This window comes from Pristiophorus japonicus, chromosome 8 (genome assembly GCF_044704955.1).
Source record: "Pristiophorus japonicus isolate sPriJap1 chromosome 8, sPriJap1.hap1, whole genome shotgun sequence".
Lineage (NCBI taxonomy): Eukaryota > Metazoa > Chordata > Chondrichthyes > Pristiophoridae > Pristiophorus > Pristiophorus japonicus.
The window spans coordinates 48,797,722-48,823,728 of NC_091984.1; the positions used below are offsets into that span (position 1 = coordinate 48,797,722).

At 41.8% G+C, this 26,007-nt stretch overlaps 1 protein-coding gene across 1 annotated transcript in view; it reads left to right on the forward strand.

Moving 5' to 3' along the window:
* The window catches only part of urod (uroporphyrinogen decarboxylase), a 69,996-nt gene that overhangs the window by 2,449 nt on the left and 41,540 nt on the right, over positions 1-26,007 (forward strand). The window contains exons 2-7 of the mRNA XM_070886759.1: positions 1,568-1,680; positions 3,537-3,616; positions 4,924-4,986; positions 6,508-6,705; positions 7,320-7,481; positions 9,944-10,081. Coding sequence (XP_070742860.1) covers positions 1,568-1,680; positions 3,537-3,616; positions 4,924-4,986; positions 6,508-6,705; positions 7,320-7,481; positions 9,944-10,081 — 754 coding nt within the window. The remainder of the gene's footprint in view (positions 1-1,567; positions 1,681-3,536; positions 3,617-4,923; positions 4,987-6,507; positions 6,706-7,319; positions 7,482-9,943; positions 10,082-26,007) is intronic.

A 26,007-nucleotide genomic window follows, 5' to 3' on the forward strand; every position in this document is an offset into this window, starting at 1 on the left:
ACTTCAACAGGCTATTCTATGGAGCATAAGAACATAAGAAATAGGAGCAGTAGTAGGTCTGCTCCACCATTCAAGACTGTGGCTGATCATCTACCTCAACTCCACCTTCCTGCACTATCCCAATATCCCTTGATTCCCTTAGAATTCAAAAGTCTATTGATCTCTGTCTTGAATCTACTCAATGATTGAGCATCCACAGCTTTCTCGGGTAGAGAATTCCAAAGATTCACAACCCTTTGAGTGAATACATTTCTCCTAATCTCAGCTCTAAATGGCCGAACCCTTATTCTGAGACTGTGACCCATAGTTCTAGATTCCCCAGCCAAGGGAAACATCCTCCCTGCATCTACCCTGTCAAGCCCCTTAAGAATTTTATATATTTCAATGAGATCACCTCTCATTCTTCTGAACTCTATAGAGAATATAGGCCTAGTCTACTCAATCTCTCCTCATAGAGCAGGGTTCTGATTCATAATCACAATTCCACATGTGACTGCTCTGCTGTTTTGTTGGGAGTTGGAGGGGGTCTGATTAGTAGCTAGGAAGCCGTTCCTATCCAACCAGGATGAAATGTAAAACAAGACTACAGGAGAGGGAATGGCATGTATTTTTGAGTATCTACAATGAAGATATAATTATTATAGTGTCAGCTTTTGAAATGTAAGAATTTAAAATTTTGCTTAGCATGACATCCTATGATCTCATTAACCCCGAAGGTTAGTATCGACCAGCTTGTTTCCACTTGCCAGCAAATCTCTCAGAATTGTTATTTTAAAATCCCACTTATAGATACACTATGGGACAGTAACTCAATGTACACTGATCTGCTTACTGTATATATTTATATAAAGTTATTTTGGATAATAGGAACCTGGGGAGGGGCTGCATGTTGTAATGGTGAAAGAAACATTGATGCTATTCTAGTTTATCGTCATACTTAATCTGTGGAAGATCTACCTCCTGGGTTTAATCCAGGAAATGCTTAAAGCAAGAATCAGATTTTGGTAATCAATTCATTGTGCAATTTAAAGGTCATGCTAATTTTAGTCTCAAGGCGCCCATCTATACTCACTCCGACTCTGATAGTTTGCTTCCGAGGTTGAACACACCAGGTTTATAAATAACTAGAAAGAGCATTTTAGACTGGAAATGACCATTGATGCTATTAGCGCAGGAACACTTAATGCATTTGTATGACATTGCTCTATCTGATGCTTTAATCGAAGCATTACCTGTTTCTTTTAAATGAGGTAGCACCTATGTTAAAACAGTGGAATGAAGAATGTCATATGAATATGTTTCTATGCTAATCTTTATGGTTTTTCTAACTAAACTAACCTGAATACTGTAACATTTCTTCCAACTATAGTAAACGCAACCTAATGCACAATATTTTACAATGAAGAGCAAATGTGATCGAGAATGAGTTTTAATGGAAAAGCTACCTTGTTACTAACACTGATAATTTCTATCTACTAAATTAATTATTCATTATTAGCAACTTGTATGATCATGTCCCTGCTTTGGTTAACACTTATTTCATAAAGTGATTATTGATTGATTTCAGCTCCAAAGCTTTTCCTCCACTGAAAAATGACACATTCCTCAAAGCAGCATGGGGCGAGGTGACCGATTATGTCCCTGTCTGGTGTATGAGGCAGGCAGGAAGGTATCTCCCAGGTAAGGAACAGAATCATGAATCTTACAATATGTGTCATTCAGAACAGTGCAGGTGAGATCGTCTCATTGTACATATGCAGTATTATGATCAATGCTGTTATGCCTGACCTAAAAGTTACAAATGAGATTCTTAACTAGTTCAACTGGATTTGATGTTTTTTGAAGTACCATAGCCTGGTGTAAAGTGCAGTCTGAAAATGTCTGTAGCCAAGGCTCAGCAACCTTATCACAATAATTGTGGATGACAGGGAACCTTGTAATGAGAATGGGGTATATAACAAATATGGCAACTTTCAAGGTGTCCTGAACTCAGCTGGGCTATTTGGGAGAGGTCCCAAGTGAAGACCTCTTACAGGCAATGACAAAATATTGTCAGTGACAAATGATGAGGCATCCCTTGCGCCGAGCTGAATTTGTATATCAATTAGTAACATGTTCTAGAGTGACGTTGGCAGACCTTGCGCAGCAACATGCTTACCCACTCTATGGGCTGGATTTTCGGCGACTTTTGCCACGATTTGACCCTCCGCAGTGAAAACCCGGTCTGCAGGATCCTCGGGCAACTCTTTGTGTCAGCACTTCCACGTACCACTGGGGAGAGGTGCTCCGACGTGAAATGACATGCAACACTGCCGATTGCATTACCGTCGTACTTTTGGCACTTTCTCGACCCTTGTACCACGCCCTGAATACTGACAGGGTCAAATCTGTCAGTGCAGCAGCGGTAAGTATGAAGACCTGCAAAAAGATAAGTTAAAGTTTTTATTTTTTAATTATTTCTCAGCGATTTAGTATAGGTAAGGGTTTTTTGAATGTTTTAGGAATGTATTTTTTTTTAAAAAAACATCTCCCCCTCTCGCAGTGCTACCGGCCCTGTACTAAAGTTGCTGAAACTCGCGGTTTGCGCTGCGAATCCTTGTGCAACACTGACTTTATGCAAATGTAAAGGCCGAAAGTTGGGCTTAAAAATGGTAGCGCAGCGAAAATTTTGGCATAAAACTACCGTTTTCGCCGGAAATCTAGTCCCATTAGTCGAGGAGGAGGGAGAAAGTGGATTCCAATACATGAAATACTGGGAAATAAATGTGTTCTGCTGAGGAGTAATTTGCTATTTTGTCAGCAGAGTGTAATAAGGGAGTCTTAAACACAGCATTCTTTTTATTTTCTCTTTCAATGTATTTGTCCCTATGTCAATTGGCATGTGGCTATTAGTACCCTTGAGGTCCTGGTTATTAATTTAGCTCCTAGCTAAATTTACGTCTTCCCTGTTCTTTCATATGCTGTTGGTCCCGGCCTGGACCACAATTATTGGTTCTTCAAGTTCCTTGCCGGCCACTTTGTGATGTTCCTTACCCTGGGACCATCCGGGTAGGCAACACACCCTTCAGGACTCTGTCGCCACTACCGAGGATGCTGTCTATCCCCCTAATTATCAAATTCCTTTTAACTACAACATTTCTATTCTGCTTCTCAGCCCCTTGAAGTGCCTCCTGATCCACGGTGCTTTGGTCAGCATTCTGGCTGCCTTCACGCAGCTTCCAGACCTCAACAAAGTACTGTTTTGCAACTAATTGACCAATAGGTGGGATGCAGGAACAGCCAGTATCTCCGTCACAGCACAGCTGTCCATTTAAGGGATTGCAGATACAAAGCCAGGTCCTACTGTTCCTACCCATTCTGCCTCCCCACAGCTCTTCAAATAGCTATTAAAATTGAGAAGTGAAATGATGGGCAGTGATAGCAATGACCCTGGATATTTTGGTTACTTCCTGATGATTGAGTCCCAGTACTACTATGGATTCCACGAGCATGGATCCTACTTTGGTAGATAAGCTCATTTCTGTCCCTTCTCACAGAATTCCGAGAGACACGAGCAACTCAGGATTTCTTCGCAACCTGTCGGTCTCCGGCGATCTGCTGTGAGTTGACGTTGCAGGTGAGTTAGTCAAACATTTTGTAAGCCTTAAACAAATTCTGCCTGTTGAATTAAGAAATTGGAGAGTTTAAACTCCAATCATAAGAACATAAGAACATGGAAAAAGAGTAGGCCATCTAGCCCCTCGAGCCTGCTCCGCCATTCAATAAGATCATGGCTGATCTGGCCGTGGACTCAGCTCCACTTACCCGCCCGCACCCCGTAACCCTTAATTCCCTTATTGGTTAAATCATATGGAAAAGGATAAAAACACAAGCTATTGGATTGACGAGAAAGGGAAAACTCCCTTTTTCCCATCCTCGCACTACAAAACTTTGACATTACTGTGACAAATAGGGCGATATGTTTTTCAGAGAGTTAGGGAAAATATGAGTTGAAAAACAATTATTTCAGCCATGGGTTTAACTAAGTATCTTTCAAATATATTTAACCATCATACTTGCCTCTGGGAGGATGGACAGGTGTCAGCCAAGGCTCAGTGGAAGCACTCTCGTCTCTGAGTCAGAGGTCATGGGTTCAAGTCTCCTGAGACTTCAGCACAAAATCTAGGCTGACACTCCAGTGCTGCACTGTCGGAGATGTGCTGTCATTCAGAGGCGATGTTAAACTAAGACCGTGCCTGGCCTTTCAGGTGGACATAAAAGATCCTGTGGCACTATTCGAAGAAAACTAGGAAAGCTCTCCTAGTGTCCTGGCCAATATTTATTGCTCAACCAACATCACTAAAACAGATGATCTGGTTGTTATCTCATTCCTATCTACATTGCCTCGCTGTAAGTAAATTGGCTGCTGCGTTTCCTATATTACAACAGTGACTACACTTTACAGCCAATCAAGTGCTTTTTTTTTTAATGTGCTTTGGGACATCTTGGGGTCATGAAAGACACTATATAAATGCAAATTCTTATTTTAAGCTGTTATCTCCTCATCCTTCTGGTTGTGCGTTGCTATTTATTAGTTTGGGTTGTGATAAACTGTGTGGGAAGGGGTAAGAGTTTGAGAAGTTAGAGGGCAATATTCTGAATGACTGCCACCTAGTCCTTTGTGCTTTCTTGATTTGCTTGGTAGTTTGCCATCAGAGCTGGTGAGAAGCTAACACTGGGTAATTATTGTATACAATCTGACCATATCAATCACAAAAAAAATACTGGGCAATTCCTTTCTACTTTAAGTAAGGATTTAAAAAAAATCTTGTTCTTAATATAAAATCTAATTCTATTAATTCCCTGTGATTGACCTTTAATTTTAGGTTACGTGCTCCATTAAACTATCTATAATTGGAATTTTTTTACTATTTACTATTTCAGCCCCTCAGACGGTTCCCGTTAGATGCTGCTATCATTTTCTCTGACATTCTGGTGATACCTCAGGTAAGGCACATAAGTGCTTATGTCTTTGTAAAATAAATGTTTTGTTTCCATGACCTAAATGTACATTTGTTGAAAGTGACCGTGATACACTGAGGTTTTCAGAGGATGAGCTGGCTTTCTGCATTATTCCTGTTTCAATGTTGCGTGAACTACTACAGCCCTGTAGACCATGAGCTTGGTGGTAGATTTGAGGGCCTGGTCTTCGAACACTCTTTTCTTCAGGCGGCCAAAGGCTGTGCTGGCACACTGGAGGCGGTGTTGAATCTCCTCATCAATGTCTGCTTTTGTTAAGAGGCTCCTGAGGTGTGGGAAATGGCCCATGTTGTCCAGGGCCGCGCCGTGCATCTTGATGACTGGGGGACAGTGCTATGCGGCAGGGATTGGCTGGTGGAGGACCGCTGTCTTACGGATGTTTAGCGTAAGGCCCATGCTTTCGTATGCCTCAGTAAATACGTCGACTATATCCTGGAGTTCAGCCTCTGAATGTGCGCAGACACAGGCATCGTCTGCGTACTGTAGCTCGACGACAGAGGTTGGGGTGGTCTTGGATCCGGCCTGGAGGTGGCAAAGCCTCCCTGATAAAATGCGGCATCCCCACCGACACCTGGGAGTCCCTGGCCAAAGACCGCCCTGAGTTGAGGAAGAGCATCCGGGAGGGCGCTGAGTGCCTCGAGTCTCATCGCTGAGTGCATGCAGAAAACAAGTGCAGGCAGCGGTAGGAACGCGCGGCAAACCTGTCCCACCTGTGGCAAGGACTGTGGCTCTCGTATTGGACAGTTCAGCCACCTAAGGACTCATTCTAAGAGTGGAAGCAAGTCTGTGATGATGATGCTGTGTGAATAATCTGATTCTGCCTCAGTTTAAACTGCCCCTAACTGAAGCATGGAAAATTCCTCACAGAAAATATGTCTCTGTCACAGCAGCAATGGAGCCCATATATGTGTGGTTTATCCCCTGACTGCCTGTAATCCAGTACATTGAATCTGAGATATTTTCCAAGTTGTCAATGGGAATTTATTTCTGATAATTGTGTTGCCACCCATGCTCCTTGGGGTGATTGATTCAAGGATTAAAGAGGGCAGTTTTCACTGTGCTAGGGAGTATGGTTAAACAATGCCACCATTTGCACAGTTCTTACTGCAGATGACAAATACTGCTTCAGGTTTACAGAGCAGCTGTTTCACCTGCTCTGAAGAGCATGAGTGACAACTACTTATATACCACCATTGAAATGAGAGATCAGACTTTGTGTGACCGTGAGTCCAGCTATGATGATGACTTGAGTCAGGTGTGTGACTGTCAAGTGATTTTTTAACACAAGATGAGTGTTTAAGTCTGAATGATTGAATGGCTAAGCTAATAGATGGAAATTTATGGAGTTGAGCTTCTGAGTGCTAAGATTTCACAAAGCTAAACTGTGAGTGCATCTGTTTGTGATGTTAGCAAATATAGGTAAAACTCTTCCTTTTATATCTGAACAGTTTTCCTCAAATACTGAAACAGTTCTTTTATAATTTTAAGGCATTGGGGATGGAGGTTACCATGGTTCCGGGGAAAGGCCCAATGTTTCCAGAGCCGCTGAATGAGCCTGCGGATCTTGTTAAGTTGCGGGAGAATGTGGATGTAACCCAGGAACTGGCATACGTGTTCCAGGCAATAATGTTGACCCGCTACAAACTGAAGGGAGAAGTCCCCCTTATTGGCTTCTCGGGAGCCCCGGTATGTTGGAGAAACATTCTGATGTCATTTCGCATTTTAATTAAAACCAAGCCTACATAGTGAAGAGTACGAATGTTAAATTAAACTGTCTAAAGCAGTTTTGATGTTCCTGCTGGTGTAGACTTGCAGAGTTTAAAAACTACTTAAAAAAAAAAAAAATTAAAGCCTATTACCAAGGTGGAATTTTATAGGAATCATGTAGCAGCTAAACTTTATAAATGAAAAGTTCCTTTTGTTCTGTGGAATATTGTCTCCACATTTTGCACGTCCTGTTTTACTGTGGGTCCAACCAATTAAAGTCAAGGGATTACCAGATGTCATATGACTTAGGCTAAAAATAATGTTGTGTAGTTTATCCGATTTTTCTGAGTTGGTGTCCAACTGGCTAGTGATGAAAACTCAACTCAGCTGCAATATATGATATACCACAGATTGGTGTAATATAGGTTCACACTATGCTTCCCCACTCTTGACCACACTACTGGGGGAAGTTCCTGTTAGTCTGTAACCATTTTCTAAGAAGTGGGTAGGATCAGGTCAGGGGGTAATTTAAATGTTTTAAATCTTTCCTTTCACTGATGGTGACTCATTTTATGTTTATTTCCTTCTCCCAGTGGACTTTGATGGCTTACATGATCGAAGGAGGTGGCTCGAATACAATGGCTAAAGCAAAACGCTGGCTGTACCAGTATCCTGTGGCCAGTCATAAACTGCTGAAAATTCTAACTAATCTGATCATTGACTACCTGGTGGATCAAGTGACAGCAGGTGCTCAGGTAACCAATGGTTTTAACTTTCTAACAAAATCCCTAAACCTCAGTTGACATTTTACACCATTTTCTCCCATAATGATCTTTGCTTCATTGTTCAGGAATTGATCAAAGATTCAAATAGAGGCTGATGTTCTCCTGCCTCCCAATTTAAAAGTCAGGAACAATGATGCTTAACTTTCCCACATTACCACAGTGACTACACTCCAAAAGTACTTCATTAGCTATAAAGCGCTTTGAGACGTCCGGTGGTCGTGAAAGGCGCTATATAAATGCAGGTCTCTAACTAGTTAGCTTTCCATTTTTAACTTCAGCTGGCAGGACCAGCAATACCACAAGTACACCACTAGATGGCAGCACTTCCACATGCTCATGAAGGCCATGGAATCTTTCAACAGTTAAATTAAAGGAGCATTGCTGCACTTTGAGAGATTTTAGATAGCCTAAGTTTGTGAAACAGTCAGCTCTGAAAACTCTAAAGAATCCCAATGTTGGCTCCTGGGAGGTAAGTTTGTGTTGCAGCGCAAACTATAGCAATGCAGTTCGAGTATCTAATCATTAATAAATGGCTTTATTTTTCAAAAATATATTTTATTACATACAATATGTAATACAACATATATTGCATCTTTGTTTTAAAAACCTGGTCATTTGCAAGAACACTATTCCTTGAGAAACCTGATGGTTGAGATGTTTGATCTCACTGTTTCTATACTGGGTTTGATTTTATTTTGCGCTGCTCTAAAGTGCATTTAGTGCGTGAATCAAAGTCTTAACAGGGAAAAAAATGCTGCACCTATTTTATAAGTTCTCTTAAAGGACCTATAGTTAGTTATTAATTGGTAAAATCATTAATACTGTGATTCTGTCAGCAACAATCTAGGGAGATTTTTAAAAATGTGCTTCACATTTATTCATAGTTGGTGTATTAGATTTGTGTTTTATTTATACAATGGTGTATTGTACAGTAAATGTGCTGAATACATGAAACAAGTACCAAGTGGAAGAAAGTGAACTTTGGATAGTCGCATATGGACAGTCCGAGGGGCTGGATAATCAGCTGGTATTGGTTCTTACTGTTTGGCCATCTGTGGAGCTGATTTGATGCCTTATGGATTTTTTTGCTACATTGCTACAGTGTCGTGAGTCTCCATAGACAGGTGAATTGATGGATGTGTGTCTCACGTGTTACCTGGGTTATATGGGGATATTGTCAGTCTACTGGCGATTAGTTCAAAGTTGAAATCCAACTTAGAATTTCTTTTGGTTCATGTCAGCGAGTACTGTGTATTTTTGCACTAGGCTATTTTCAAAGAACTTCGGGAAGTATTGACTGGATGAGGGATTGATTGCCACTTCCCTGGTGAGATGAACTGTCTGGCTGCAATTGGTCGGAGACCCAGGGATTTCTCTGCAGATCTCCAGATTGGATCACGATGTAATCATAGATATACTTTTCAAATACAGTAGAAATTCCTGAGATGCTATCAACGTAGTCGTTCTGCATATGAGCAAACTAGCTGCCTCCAGTCCACGAACCAATGCAATAGATTCATAAGCATGTCTGTCACGGGATGATTGGTACAGAGGTGGCACTGGCTGGTTTAGGGACCTGACCAATGATCCCTGGTGCACGGCCACGCATCAGTTGGGAGGTCCCATGCAGGTGGCTCACAAGCTGGAAGAGATACCGCGCATGTGTGGCAGCAAATTTAAAAGGACTGCATGGGAAAAAATATTCGAGAGAACATTGGACCTGACAGACCAAAAAGTTGTAGGTGCTGTTAGCTGATGTCAGATGGGGCAGTGGCAATGGTGCTGCAATTACTGCTCCGGTGCCTCTAGACTAAGAAAAGGGAAAACAATTAGCGATGTTTTGTGCTCGTAAAACACATCTAGTGACCCCTGCAGGAAAGTGAATATCAGATAAGAACAATATTGGACTTGATTGTGGGGCATGCTACAAGTAAGTAGCCTGTCAACACACAGCATCTAGCCTCGTGTGTAAAGAATGAGCACGTACAACCTACTTTGTTACTGGAGCCATAGGAAACAAAGGACCAAGGTTCAAGTCCCAGTCTGTACTGAGTCAGCTGATCTCACCAAGGGCAGTCATTAAGCGGCTATGATTGGGCTAGGGAGAGAAAGTCGATCTGGGTGACCACTGTTGATTGATATCTAATGACTAGTGCTGCAGTGTGTCTGAGTACTATGATGATGCTTAACCATGATGTCTTCCACTGTGAAATACCCTGCTGATGCTCACTGTCCTTTCCTTATGTGATGTGGCACAACTTTCATATTCCAAAGTTATTTGTCCTTTTGTTGCTCAGGAGGTTGGGTTGTATATTGCATGATAATTACTAAGCACTACTGTTACCACACCTTTAATAAAGGTAACCAGAATAGTCCTGAGAGTTTCTGATGTACAAACATCAATTTTGTGTTCTCTGTCTCTCTTTTTACAGGCACTGCAGGTGTTTGAATCTCATGCTGGGCATCTGGGAAGTAAGCAGTTCAATGAGTTTTCACTGCCGTACCTCAGAGAGATCGCCCACCAAGTGAAGGAAAAACTGAAGGCCTCAGGCCTAGATCAAGTGCCAATGGTAAGGTTCTCATTTTTCTTGTACCATCTGTGGGAGGCATTTGTCTGGCATTTCCTCCTTTACCTTAGTAACTCCCATTTTCTTATTTCTACCGGACTCGTCCATTAAAGGATCTATCTGGTCTTCAACACTTCACTGAACTTCCTTGGTACATTGCTTTATAAAAAAAGTTTCTCTCTTTAAATATATATTAATATATATCGTGGTAAAAAATGAGGAACATGGAGATGGCAGAAATTCTAAACAAGTATTTTATATCAGTTTTTATGGTAGCGGACACTAACAGTATTCCAACACTGGATAGTCAAGGGGCTATAGGGGTGGAGGAACTTATCACAATCACTAAAGGGACTAAAGGCAGATAAATCCCTTGGACCTGATGGCTTGCATCCTAGGGTCTTAAGAGAAGTAGCGGCAGGGATTGTGGATGCATTGGTTATAATTTACCAAAATTCCCTGGATTCTGGGGAGGTCCCAGTAGATTGGAAAACTGCAAATGTAACACCCCTATTCAAAAAAGGAGGCAGACAAAAAGCAGGAAACTATACACCAGTTAGCCTAACATCTGTGGTTGGGAAAGTGTTGGAGTCCATTATTAAAGAAGCAGTAACAGGACATTTGGAAAAGCAAAATTTGGTCAGGCAAAGTCAGCATAGACTCATGAAGGGGAAGTCATGTTTGACAAATTTGCTGGAATTCTTTGAGGATGTAACAAACAGGGTGGATAAAGGGGAACCAGTGGATGTGTATTTGACAAGGTGCCACGCAAAAGGTTACTGCACAAGATAAAAGTTCACGGGGTTGGGGGTAATATATTAGCATGGATAGAAGATTGTTTTCTGTTTGTCAGCCAGAGTCGGGATAAATGGTTAATTCTCTGGTTGGCAATCAGTAACAAGTGGGGTGCCGCTGGGATCAGTGCTGGGACCCCAACTATTTACAATCTATATTAACGACTTGGAAGAGGAGACTGAGCATAACGTAGCCAAGTTTGCTGATGATACAAAGATGGGAGGAAGAGTAATGTGTGAGGAGGACATAGAGGCTGCAGGAGGACATAGACAGGCTAAATGAGTGGGCAAGAATTTGGCAGATGGAGTATAATGTTGGAAAATGTGAAGTCATGCACTTTGGCAGAAAAAAAATCAAAGAACAAGTTATTATTTAAATGGAGAAAGATTACAAACTGCTGCAGTACAGCAGGACCTGGGGGAACTTGTGCATGAAACGCAAAAGGATAGTATGCAGGTACAACAAGTGACCAGGAAGGCCAATGGAATCTTGGCCTTTATTGCAAAGTGGATGAAGTATAAAAGCAGGGAAGTCTTGTTACAGCTGTACCGGGTATTGTGAGGCCACACCTGGAATACTGCGTGCAGTTTTGGTTTCCATATATACGAAAGGATATACTTGTTGTGGAGGCAGTTCAGAGAAGGTTCACTAGGTTGATCCCGGGGATGAATGGGTTGACTTATGAGGAAAGGTTGAGTAGGTTGGGCCTCTACTCATTGCAATTCAGAAGAATGAGAGGTGATCTTATAGAAACATATAAGATTATGAGGGGGCTTGACAAGGTGGATGCAGAGAGGATGTTTCCACTGGTGGGGTAGACTAAAACTAGAGGGCATGATCTTAGATTAAGGGGCGCCCATTTAGAACTGAGATGAGGAGAAATTTCTTCTCCTGAGGGTTGTGAATCTGTGGAATTTGCTACCTCAGCTGTGGAAGCTGGGACATTAAATAAATTTAAGACAGAAATAGACAGTTTCTTAAACGATAAGGGGTTATGGAGAGCAGGCAGGTAAGTGGAGCCGAGTCCATGATCAGATCAGCCATGATCTTATTGACTGTTGGAGCAGGCTCGAGGGGCCTTATGGCCTACTCCTGCTCCTATTTCTTATGTTCTTATATCTTTGGCAAAAATCAAGAGCTTCAGTGCGATTTCACAGAAAGGATCCATAACCGATATTGCTCGGTCACATCTCCGTCCCCTGCCTCTTCTTGGGAAGACCCTTTTTAGTCATTGTAGTATACTGCCTGGGCTGGTCAAAGCTCACTTTCATAGTTTGACCATTTTCAACCTAGTTTTAGCATCTGATCTTTACTACAGTTTTGGACTAACCTGACTGGTGTGGTGGAGGAGGATTTCCTGGAGTGTATTAGGGATGGTATTCCAGACCAATATGTCGAGGAACCAACCAGAGAGCTGGCCATCCTAGACTGGGTGATGTGTAATAAGAAAGCACTAATTAGCAATCTTGCTGTGCGAGGCCCCTTGGGGAAGAGTGACAATATGGTAGAATTCCTTATTAAAATGGAGAGTGACAAAGTTAATTTGGAAACTAGGGTATTGAACTTAAGGAAAGGTAACTTCGACGGTATGAGGCGTGAATTGGCTAGAATAGACTGGCAAAGGATACTTAGTTGACGGTGGATAAGCAATGGCAAACATTTAAAGATCACATGGATGAACTTCAGCAATTGTACATCCCTGTCTGGAGTAAAAATAAAACGGGGAAGGTGGCTCAACCATGGCTAACAAGGGAAATTAAGGATAGTGTTAAAGCCAAGGAAGAGGCATATAAATTGGCTTTAAAAAAAGCAACAAACCTGAGGACTGGGAGAAATTTAGAATTCAACAGAGGAGGACTAAGGGTTTAATTAAGAGGGGGAAAATAGAGTACGAGAAGAAGCTTGCAGAGAACATAAAAACTGACTGCAAAAGCTTCTATAAATATGTGAAGAGAAAAAGATTAGTGAAGACAAACGTAGGTCCCTTGCTGTCGGATTCAGGTGAATTTATAATGAGGAACAAAGAAATGGCAGACCAATTGAACCAATACTTTGATTCTGTCTTCATGAAGGAAGACACAAATAACCTTCCGAATGTACTAGGGTACAGTGGGTCTCGTGAGAAGGAGGAACTGAAGGATATCCTTATTAGTCAGGAAATTGTGTTGGGGAAATTGATGGGATTGAAGGCTGATAAATCCCCGGGGTCCGATAGTCTGCATCCCAGAGTACTTAAGGAAGTGGCCCTAGAAATAGTGGATGCATTGGTGATCATTTTCCAACAGTCTATTGACTCTGGATCAGTTCCTATGGACTGGAGGGTAGCTAATGTAACACCACTTTTTAAAAAAGGAGGGAGAGAGAAAACGGGTAATTATAGACCGGTTAGCCTGACATCAGTAGTGGGGAAAATGTTGGAATCAATTATTAAGGATGAAATAGCAGCGCATTTGGAAGGCAGTGACAGGATCGGACCAAGTCAGCATGGATTTATGAAAGGGAAATCATGCTTGATAAATCTTCTGGAATTTTTTGAGGATGTAACTAGCAGAGTGGACAAGGGAGAACCAGTGGATGTGTATTTGGACTTTCAAAAGGCTTTTGACAAGGCCCCGCACAAGAGATTGATGTGCAAAATCAAAGCGCATGGTATTGGGGGTAATGTACTGGCGTGGATAGATAACTGGTTGGCAGACAGGAAGCAGAGAGTTGGGATAAACGGATCCTTTTCAGAATGGCAGGCAGTTACTAGTGGGGTTCCGCAGGGCCCAGTGCTGGGACCCCAGCTCTTTCCAATCTACATTAACGATTTGGATGAAGGAATTGAGTGTAATATCTCCAAGTTTGCGGATGACACTAAACTGGGTGGCGGTGTGAGCTGTGAGGAGGACGCTAAGAGGCTGCAGGGTGATTTGGACAGATTAGATGAATGGGCAAATCCATGGCAGATTCAGTATAATGTGGATAAATGTGAGGTTATCCATTTTGGGGGCAAAAACACGAAGGCAGAATATTATCTGAATGGCGGCAGATTAGGAAAAGGGGAGGTGCAACGAGACCTGGGTGTCATGGTTCATCAGTCACTGAAAGTGGGCATGCAGGTACAGCAGGCGGTAAAGAAGGCAAATGGTATGTTGGCCTTCATAGCTAGGGGATTTGAGTATAGGAGCAGGGAGGTCATACTGCAGTTGTACAGGGCCTTGGTGAGGCCTCACCTGGAATATTGTGTTCAGTTTTGGACTCTTAATCTGAGGAAGGACGTTCTTGCTATTGAGGGAGTGCAGCGACGGTACACCAGACTGATTCCTGGGATGGCAGGACTGACATATGAGGAGAGACTGGATCAACTGGGCCTTTATTCACTGTAGTTTAGAAGGATGAGAGGGGATCTCATAGAAACGTATAAAATTCTGACAGGACTGGACTGGACAGGTTAGATGCGGGAAGAATGTTCCCGATGTTGGGGAAGTCCAGAACCAGGGGACATAGTCTTAGGATAAGGGGTAGGCCATTTAGGACTGAAATGAGGAGAAACTTCTTCACTCGGAGAGTTGTTAACCTGTGGAATTCCCTGCCGCAGAGAGTTGTTGATGGCAGTTCATTGGATATATTCAAGAGGAAGTTAGATATGGCCCTTGCGGCTAAAGGGATCGAGGGACATGGAGAAAAAGCAGGAAAGGGGTACTAAAGGAATGATCAGCCATGATCTTATTGAATGGCGGTGCAGGCTCGAAGGGCCGAATGACCTACTCCTGCACCTATTATCTATGTTTCTACAGTGTAGACTGAATGTCAAAGCCCTACATGTATAGATTATACTGCCATGTAGAATTTGATCATAATCTGATCTCTTATGTACCTTTTTATAGCCAACCTAAATCATGGGCATGGAGTCAATGTTGGTGTTAACCAGTAACACCAACGCCGATTCATTCAAGTGTGACCCACCAATGGGCTTGACATCCCCCTATTCCATAATAAAGATAAAGAACTGGGGCATCTTGCCCTACCCACTTATTCAATTGCTGGACCATAGGGTTGTTTTTATTTCGCCTCCGTTTTTTCCCTTCCTATCTTGAAGGGACTGACTATGGGCCCAAATTTGGTCAGGAGTTGCTTTGTTTTTTTTGGAGCAACTTGATTTTTTGGAGTATCGTAAAAATCGCAATTCTGCGCATTTAATTTGCGCCAGTGTAAGTGAGTTAGTTAAGATTTTTTTTAGTTTAGTTTTTTTTTCAAAAGGGGGCGTTACCAACCGTCTACGCTAGTTTGGACAGCTAATAGTTACTCCAAACTTATTTAGGCCAGCGTATGTAGCCACATGTGGCCGCACAGAAAAACTTTGCAGAGAGTTAAGAAATCAGCGCAGGTAAGTACATTTAAAGCACCAAGCACTAAACAAAGCACAAAAATAAGCATTTAATAACAAATAAAAAATGCAAGGAAGCTGAGAGGATCTGCACCTAGCACCAAGATTTACAAGGCACTAAACAAAGCACAAAAAGTAATAAGCAATTAATTAACAAAAAAAATAGAAGGACCCCTGCACCTAAAGCATCAAGATCAAATAATAAGCAAACAATCAATAACAAATAAAAAGGTCGACGAATCGGCAAGGCCGTGGTCGGTGAGTCGGGACCCTGAGGTCGGTGAGCTACAAGTATGCACCTTTCACTTGCTGCTTCGCCGGCTCTGAACAGCCTCAATCCCGGGGGATGCCGCTCAGCTCCGCTCCCCGCCGGCCGACACTCCGAGCCCTGCATTTATTGGTGATGAGCAATCACCTGGAGAAGTCCTTGTAGATTTATCTGTCAACAGTTCTTTCTCACTGTGTAGATCTGCTCCCGGTGATATACCCTCAACTTCCTACTGACTGCAACTCAACTTGCATGCATGTGCATTTGAAACTCAGGGAAAGCTCAGCATCTCTTTAGTGAACTTAAACTGGGGTCTCGCGATCTCGTGCAACCCAGAAAGCAAAATGAAAAATGGATCACATAATCAATAAATAAATAAATAATAGAAGTTCTACCTTCAGCGGGCCGCCAATGAGGGAGCCCATTAGGCTAGAGATAGGGGCGCTGCGCTTCGGGCACCTCTCACACAGCCTGCAGAGCACAGGCAGAGATTCTGGGGGCGAGGAGCTACTGCACATGCGCGCACACTTTAGCGTGCATGTGCAGAGGTCCTGGCACTGTTTTCAATGTCGAGACCTGGCTCTGCTCCCGAATCCAGTGGCCACACTGCGCCACCATTGAGGAGAGGCTGGGGAGCGGCCAAACTGTGTGAAGATTTTTGGCGCCCTAATCGGTGTACAAAAGGGGTGCATCTCTGCGCCAGAAATCTCCACTGGCCAAATTTGGGCCCATTGTTTCTACAGGCACAATGGTAGCACTTCAGTAAGTCCCCCGAGCAGCCACTTTTAGCCGAGGCAGAGTGTTAAATTCCACACGCACAGGTTGTAGGTGCTTAGGTTGTAGTGTCTGTACCTTCTGCCAGGTTACAATGAGCTGTTTCAGAACATCCAAGGATCAAATCTGGGACCGTATTAATCTCAACAACTGTTTAATGGTACACTAACCCATTGACATGCAAATACTGGTTGTGGGGAATTAAATCTGATATAATGTGTCTATTTGGGATGAAAGTTGGGGGTTGGTTGGATGAAGATGGGGAACTGAGTTTATTATTTGCAGTATCTTCCCTTTCTCATTGTCTTGCCTGAAACAGACACTATGCAGAAACTTAAATGTTAAACCACTTAAGGGGGCTCTATTAAAATGAACAGCCCAATTCTGAACGTTTGAGTCTGCTGTTGTCTCTTTTTGCCTAGACAGCTGATTTCTATTTCATTTAAATTTATAAAACACTATTAGTTAATCCCATGAGACAATGCAGAGTAATCTATCTTCTTGATTTGAAATTCCTCAGCAATCAGCTTTTTTTTCCCTTTTCATCTCACATCTTTACATATACATAAGGTGACCCCTGCACCCCTTAAAACAGTTTGGAGCTCCTCATTTAAATGAGAGCACTAGTCTAAAACCCGATAACAATATCAAAATTTCATCTGCGCAGATGTGCTGTCACAGGAAAACCAGCTGACACAACACTTCACAGAATTAAAAATAAAAGTTATTTTAAATGAGTAAGGGGAATAAGCTCGCTTATGTAATGGAAAATAGGATTAAATTCATATCTTAACATTAGACTTGCATTTGAAAGACTTAATGAACAGATCTGCAGAGCTGTAAATTCTCAGGATTGACATGCTACTGCAGCACTGGGAAAGCCTTGCAGACTCTGCAGGATTTCATGACTGGAGATGATTTTTTAAAAACCAGCATCAAAGCCTTGAGACGGCGGTTTATTAGCATTATCCTCCTATTGTTTCCATTTAGTTAGTGCAATACTTAAAGCTATAATTTAAAACAAAATGCTGAAAATTTTAGTTTACTTTGATTTTTCCTTCCTATCTGTGGGAAAGCATCTAACATCTCTTTGGTGCTCCTGGTGCCCGTCACCTCCAGTGACACAGTTGAGATTGGGATCTTGTTAGTGTGGGATGGGGAGAGGAATTGCATGGTGGGGGTGAAGGTTGTAACCTACCAAAGCACTAGGTAGCATGTACTTCTTCGAAGTTTAACAGGGTGTTCTTTGTCACACTTTGGAGGAGAGCACAGAGGTCTTCTGATTCAACAACTGCTGTCAAATTCTTCCTTTTAACAATTCGTGGGCATTGTGATTCAAGTGAGGATAAAATATCATTTTGCATAATGCTGCCCCTGATGGCACCTGGTTCCTTTTTGATGACCTGAATCAGGAGGGATTATTCACAGGCCTTGTTCATGATGTAATTGAAATAGAAATTTGTGATGTCACAACGAGGAGAGCCTTGCACAAAATGTACTCAGTATAACTTCTTACTAGATTCTCCTGGATAAGGCAAAAACAGAGATCCAAAGCCAGTTCAGGAAACCTGTCAAAAAAATTCCTTTCCAACTGCTCAGTCATCAGGTAAGCTCCAGGAGGCTACAACTTGTGAAATCTTGCTTTCCTTCTGCTGTGATGTTGTAGTTTTCCAAAAATGCAGTTAAATACCTAGAAGAATTTCAAGGAATTGGTCTTCGTTACCAACTCTTGAATTCTGTCTCCTCCACATCTAGCCTCACTTCCTGCTTCCTCAATTGAAATGGATAGTCCCTACTTATACCCAGCCCTATCACCTCAAACAATCTATCCACTTGTATGTTATAAGATACCCTTAATTTTAAAGGCATGAATCAGATACCATCATAGAATGGTTACAGCACAGAAGAAGGCCATTCAGCCTGTCGAGCCCTCTCTGTGCACCTCAGCTAGTCCCACTCCCCGCCCATAGCCCTGCTATGTTTTTCCTTTCAGGTACTTATCCAACTCCCTTTTGAAAATCCTAATTGAGTCTGCCTCCACCACCCTTTCAGGTAGTGCATTCTAGATCCTAATCACTCGCTGGTTCTTTTGGCATTCACCTTAAATTTGTGTCCTCTGGTTCTCTACCCTTCTGCCAATGGGAACAGTTTCTATCTACTCTGTCCAGACCTCACGATTTTAAACACCTCTATCAAATCTCCTCTCAATCTTCTCTGCCCTAAGGAGAACAACCCCAGCTTCTCCAGTGTATCCACGTAACTGATGTCCCTTATCCCGGGAATCATTCTCGTAAATCTTTTCTGTACCCTCTCTAAGGCTTTCACATCTTTCCTAATGTGTGATGCTCAGAATTGGACACAATACTCCAGTTGAGGCCGAACCGGTGTTTTATACAGGTTCTTCATCATTTCCATGCTTTTGTACTCTATCTGTATTCTTGAAGCCGAGGATCCCGTAAGCTTTTTCAACTGCTTTCTCAACCTGCCTTGCCACCATCAACGATTTGTGCATATGTATCCCTAGGTCTCTCTGTTCGTGCACTCCCTCAAGGCTTGTACCCTTTAGTTTATATTCCTTCTCCTCACATTTTGGTAGAAAGAATATCACTTCATACTTATCTGGGTAAAATTTCATCTGCCACGTATCCGCCCATTCCACCAGCATGTCTATGTCCTCTTGAAGTTTATCATTATCCTTCTCACTGTTCGCTGTACTTCTAAGTTTTGTGTCATCTGCAGATTTTGAAATTGTGCCCTGTACATCCACATCCAAGTCATTAATATACATCAAGAAAAGCAGTGGTCCTAGTACCGACCCCTGGGGAACACTACTGCACACCTTCCTCCCGTCCAAAAAACAACCGTTCACCACGACTCTCTGTTCCTGTCACTTAGCCAATTTCCTATCCACTGTCCCTTTTATTCCATGGTCTTCAACTTTGCTGGTAAGCCTATTATGTGGCATTTTGTCGAATGTCTTTTGGAAATCCATGTACACCACGTCAACTGCATTGCCCTCATCAACTCTGTTACCTCATCAAAAAAACTCAATCAAGTTTTTAAACATGATTTGCGTTTAACAAATCCGTGCTGGCTTTCCTTAATTAATCCACCCCTATCCACATGACTGTTAATTTTGTCCCTGATTATTGTTTCTAAAAGCTTCCCCACTACTGAGGCTAAACTGACCGGCCTATAGTTGCTGGGTTTATCTTTGCACCCTTTCTTGAACAAGGGTGCAACATTTGCAATTCTCCAGTCCTCTGGCACCACCCCCATTTCTTAGAAGGATTGGAAGGTTATGGCCAGTACCTCGTGATTTCTTCCTTCACTTCCCTCAACATCCTAGGATACATCCCATTCGGTCTTGGTGACTTATCTACTTTAAGCACAGACATCCTTTCTAATACCTCGTGTTTATAATTTTTATCCTATCCAGTATCTTCTCTACCTCCTCCTTTACTATGTCTATGGCAGCATCTTCCTTGGTGAAGACAGATTCAAAGTACTCATTTAGTACCTCAGCCATACCCTCTGTCTCCATGCATAGGTCTCCTTTTTGGCCCCTAATCAGCCCCACTCCTCTTATTAACCTGTTTACTAATTATATGCCTTTAGAAGACTTTTGGATTACCTTTTATGTTGGCTGCCATTCTATTGTCATACCCTCTCTTTGCCCCTCTTTTTTACATTTTCACTTCTCTGAACTTTTTATATTTAGCCTGAGTCTCGTATGTATTGGCGACCTGACATTTGTCATAGGTGCTCTTTTTCTGCTCTAAAACTATGTCCAAATCCAAGGCACACAGTCTGTTTCTATAGCTCAGTACACTTCGGAAAGAGATCATCATTGTTGCCCTTCTCTTTACCTTCTCCAGAGCCAACATGTCCTGATTGAGGTGATGGGATCAAAAGTGTGCATAAAAGTGCTGATGTTATACCTGTACTGAACAATCTGGGTAATACAGCCCAGGACTCTTTGTTTTGGCTGCAACCACCTGATACTGAGTTTAGGAACGGGACCACTCCCAAGTCTCTCCCCTTTCTTGTCAACTTTAACTGATACCTCAAGGTGGCAAGGGGCTGAATGACCACCTCCTGTTCCTATACCGATTCATGTTGCACCTAAATTCTGAACCTTTTGTGCATAACTCACACTTAGACATTTGCCAATCTTCGATTCTATTAAAATCCAGTTGTAAACTATTTCCTTTTTCTAAGCTCCTGACTCTACAGCACAATTTAGTATCATCTGTGAATTTAATAACTATACTGAATTTGCCCTACTTCATATAGTTTATAAATGTAATAAATAGGAAGAGATTCTTACCAAACCCTGAGGCATCCCACTCGTGACCGGATCCCATTGGGAAGAACCCCATTTGAAATCACCATTCACCTACAGTCCTTCAGCCAATTTGTGATCTACATAGAGAGAGATCCTGTGGGAAGGAGGAAGGAAGGAGGCCAGTAGGAGTATGCTTGATGTATGTATGTATTGGCACATGTAGCGGAGCCTGGTCTCCAGTCGTCTTGGATCCCCTTCATCCTCGACCCCGAGGGACTGCCTGTGATGATGATCTATCTCACAATATTCCTCTTGACACCATGGGACTTAATTTTAGCACGAGTCCTGAATGTGGCACTTTATCAAAAGCTTTTAAAACTCAAGTACATAACATCTATCATTCTACTAACTTCAAATAACTAGATCAGATTTGTCAGTTGTGACCTGCGTTTTCTGAAGCCATGTGGAATGTCTCCAATCAAGCGTGAGCATTGTAGCTGATCTTGAATAGCATCCCTAACAATGCTTTCCATTTATTTCCTCACCAGTGTGTAGTTGTCAGGTTATAATTTTAATCCTTTCTTCATCCACCATTCCATTCGATTGTGGCTGATCGGCACCTCAACTCCATTTACCAGTGTTTGATCCACATCCCTTGATGCCATTACCTAATAAAAGATCTGCCGATCTCTGTCTTGAAAATTTCATGCGACCCTGTATCCACAGCCTTTTGGAGGAAAGAATTCCACACTTCCACTACACTTTGGGGGGAAAAGTGTTTTTTGATTATACTCCTGAATAGCCTAGCTATAATTTGAAGATTGTGAACCCTTGTTCTTGATTTCCCCCACCAGAAGAAATAGCTTCCCTATATCTACTCTATCAAATCTGTTCAGCATTTTAAATAGGGGAATTACACACAGCCACCTCCAATCATCCATCAGTTCCCTGCCTTTCAGTGAACTATTGAAAATATTTATTAGGGTATCACCAACAACCTCAGCCATTTCAGTCAGTACCCTAGTGTAAATTAAATCTGGTCTTTTCTACCTTGAGCCTCGTTAATTTAGATCTTGAGATGTGTAGGCAATTGATTTGAATTTTATTCATGACAAGGGGCAGGTTGAACCCTCTCTCAATTTTAAAACTGTTGCAGCTACAATTATGCTTGAATCAACATGCCTGTCTATATTTGTTCTCAAACTAAACGCTGATTCCTAATGTAAGCAAAGAAAACGTTGCCATTATTTTGTCAATGTACAACTACTTAGATCCATTTTAGCTTGCCTAATTGTTCTTTGTTCATATCTGTGAATAATAGACTAGAACATGGTCATAAATGGCAGCTGAGAGATTTGGGAATGAAGTGACCATGAGATTTTAACGTTGTTTGTTTATTTATGCCTGCTTTTGGTTTTTTTTCTCACTCCAATTCCCATCCACCATCTCTCAGCTAAGCAGGCAGGTAAGCACCTTGCCTCATCTCTGTCGCTGTTTGGTACACTGGGAGAGGAGTACACAGTGAGGGGAGGCAGGTACATTGTGAGAGGAGTCTGAGGTGGGTGGGGTATTGTTTCTCTTTGAGGGTACTGACGGGCTTTGTTTGTCATTTTTTGTTTTTATTTCAATTTCCTGCAGTTACTTTTTTTTGTATGTTAGTCTTTTCCATGTTTGACAAATTTGTTGGAGTTCTTTGAGAATGTAACGAACAGGATGGATAAAGGGGAACCGGTAGATGTGGTGTATTTGGACTTTCAGAAGGCATTTGACAAGATGCCACATAAAAGATTACTGCACAAGATAAAAGTTCACTGGGTTGGGGGTAATATATTAGCATGGATAGAGGATTGGCTAACTAACCGAGATTAGAGAGTCGGGATAAATGGTTCATTCCCTGATTGGCAACCAGTAACTAGTGGGGTACCGCTGGGACCCCAACTATTTACAATCTATATTAATGACTTTGAAGAAGTGACTGAATGTAACGTAGCCAGGTTTGCTGACGATACAAAAGATGGGAGGAAAAGCAATGTGTGAGGATGACGCAAAAAAATCTGCAAAAGGACAGACAGGCTAATTGAGTGGGCAAAAATTTGGCAGATGGAGTATAATGTTGGAAAGTGTGAGGTCATGCACATTGGCAGAAAAAAAATCAAAGAGTAAGTTATCATTTAAATGGAGAAAGATTGTAAAGTGCCGCAGTACAGCAGGACCTGGGGGTATCTGTGCATGAAACACAAAAGGATAGTATGCAGGTGAGCAGGAAGGCCAATGGTATCTTGGCCTTTATTGCAAAGGGGATGGAGTATAAAAGCAGGGAAGTCTTACTACAATTATATAAGGTATTGGTGAGGCCACACCTGGAATACTGCGTGCAGTTTTATTTTCCATATTTACGAAAGGATATAGTTGCTTTGGAGGCAGTTCAGAGAAGATTCACTAGGTTGATTTTGGGGATGAGGGAGTTGACTTATGAGGAAAGGTTGAGTAGGTTGGGCCTCTACTCATTGGAATTCAGAAGACTGAGGTGATCTTATCAAAACGTATAAGATTATGAGGGGGCTTGACAAGGTGGATGCAGAGAGGATGTTTCCACTGATGGGGGAGACTAGAACTAGAGGGTATGATCTTAGAATAAGGGGCCACCCATTTAAAACAGAGATGAGGAGGAATTTCTCCTGAGGGTTGTAAATCTGTGGAATTCGCTGCCTCCGAGAGCTATGGAAGCTGGGACATTGAATAAATTTAAGATAGAAATAGACAGTTTCTTAAATGATAAGGGGATAAGGGGTTATGGGGAGTGGATGAGGAAGCGGAGCTGAGTCCATGATCATCAGATCAGCCATGATCTTATTGAATGGTGGAGCAGGCTTGAGGGGCCATATGGCCTACTCCTGCTCCTCTTTCTTATGTTTTTATATGTTTCACTGCTGTATTTGACTACTTTTTCATTGCCTCCGAGATGAATATCACACATCATCCACCAGTTTTCACCTTTTTCCAACAACCCGATTTGCTAGTAATTTAACGTGTTAACTCTTCCTTGTGACAGGATTCTATTTCCTGATGCTTCATTTTTACCTGTTGTTTCCTTTCCCTCTTGTTTTGTTCACAATTTTATCTTACAGATTATACCTAAATCTGTTGCTTCGCTTTATTGATGCTGTTGGACCTGTTATTTATTTTCAGCTTTATCTGTTTTATTTCTAGAGTTCATGTTTTTCTCCCTTTCAGGACAATCTACCTATCCTATCAAACTTGGGCTGCCTTACGTTGCTTTCCATTTGACCTATCTATCAAGTGCATGTGATATTTAACGAGGTTCAGATTCAGGGAGTGGCTGGTGCATTGAGTTAGTCCTTTCACCTCAACAACTTAAGCTCAGCACAAACTAATAGGTGAAAGGTCTCCTGTTGTCTGCTGTTAGTAATATGGTTGTGGAATGAGTTTGGAGCAGTTTTGGCTGAAGTCTTGGTGCAATCCCAAAATACCCATATTTTACCAGCAGAAAGCTGCATATGACTGGTTGACTGGTATGTGATGGGCCAGCAGGGAACCTCCCCTTGGGTTTAGGCAGGGTAAAGGGATCTTTAAACTGTATTTGGCTCATCTTGTACCTGATCAGCTGAATAAACCTCAATCACCACAAAGGCCCAGATCTTTTTTTTTGAAATGATGGAATTTTTGGCCCCAGATAATGAATTGATTTTTGTTATTCTCTGTCCGGCTGAAATCTCAGCCATTCTGCTTGACCTTTAAGTGGCTGACAGAAATACTTTGCACAGCAGGTCCACCCCTGTGAGCCGTAGCTGTAAATATAGCAGGCATCTCCAGAGAAGGAAAATCGGCCAAAAGGAGCCGATCAAGTAAAGTGGTAGAAAGTTACTGAGTGAGCTTTTCAGGGATTCCCCAGTGACTTTTTTTCTAGTATACATGCAGATCTTACTACTACTTTCACTTAAAAACTCCTTAGAGGACGATTGTTGTATATCTGAGTCAAAAATAAAACGCAAGCACAAAATTTACAAACCTTAGGATATTTCCCAGTAATCCAGCCACAAAATATTTTCAGTGTTTCCAACTTCCTATAATGACCTCCTAAATCGTTAATCTTCCAGTATGATTGTGCATCAATGAAGCTCAGCAAATTAGCTGTTGGCATCTGGATGAAGAGTGACCATTAGCACAAAAACTGAATAAAATCACCTCATACATTTACAGTATTAAGGAAAAAATACTGCTGATAGCCAGAGGTTCAGAGAAAGTTCTAAACACTTGAGCTTCCCTCTTGCAGTTGGACATTGTCTGAACCCCTTAATTAGATTATAGCCTTGAATTCACTCTTGGATATTCATTATTCTCTATTGGTATATATTCAGTAATCAACTGAAGGTTATTTCTTAAACCAACGCTAATGACATTTTGAATCCTCTTGGATGAATGCCATTGCATGTTAAGGACACAGAATACATTGACAGCATCCATCTTGACAGCTGCTGCAAGCACAAAAAAAAATTTAAAACCAAATTTGTAAAAGAAAATGCACATAAAATTGCAACTGTATATACCATTAATCTATAAGTAATATCCCAGAGTGATTTCAAAACTAATCGAATTTCAGGGTTCAGGTGTAACTTTAAAGCAATTGACCGTTGCTCTTGCAGTTTGCAATGTCATTTGAACCCCTCCATTTAGATTGCAGCCTTGTAATCATTTCCAGGTATCTATTCTGTATTTAGTTCGCTTTAATACTGTGAATAAAATTGAAGATTTGTCAAATTTGGTCCCAATCTTACTAGTTCAGCATTGCAATTCTTTCAGGAAAAGTTCTGTAAAGTGGTTATTGGCAGGATGCAACTTGTGAGCGGAATTGGTTATTGAAGTACAGCATAATGTTGGATAGGGGGAAGTGTATGTCATACAGGATGGTAGAATGCAGGCTATTCCCATTCTCTTTGGGAGGGGGTGAGAAGAGATGAATGACTTCTATATAAGGACATCTAGGTTGTGGGAGAGACAAACAAGTGAACCCACAGTGTTCTTGTGCACCTCCCAGTGTTTGCTTAGAGTGGTATTGGTAGAGAACACTGCCCATATTTTCAGTCATAGAATAATGTGCAGGGAGATAGAATTATGTTGAAAATATACTTTCTAAATGTTAATACAACATCACTTTATGGTCCTGCTTCAGTCCCATTTTCCATTCTCATGATCTGTAGCAGTCACTGAATGTGATATTTGCAGCTGGTAAATTTAAAATGTGCAGAGATACTGTTTGAAACCTGCTCCGGCATTCAATAAGATCATGGCTGATCTGATCATGGACCCAGCTCCATTTCCCTGCCGCTCCCCATAACCCTTTATACTCCCTTATCGCTCAAAAACCTGTCTATTTCCACCTTAAATATATTCAATGACCCAGCCTCCACAACTCT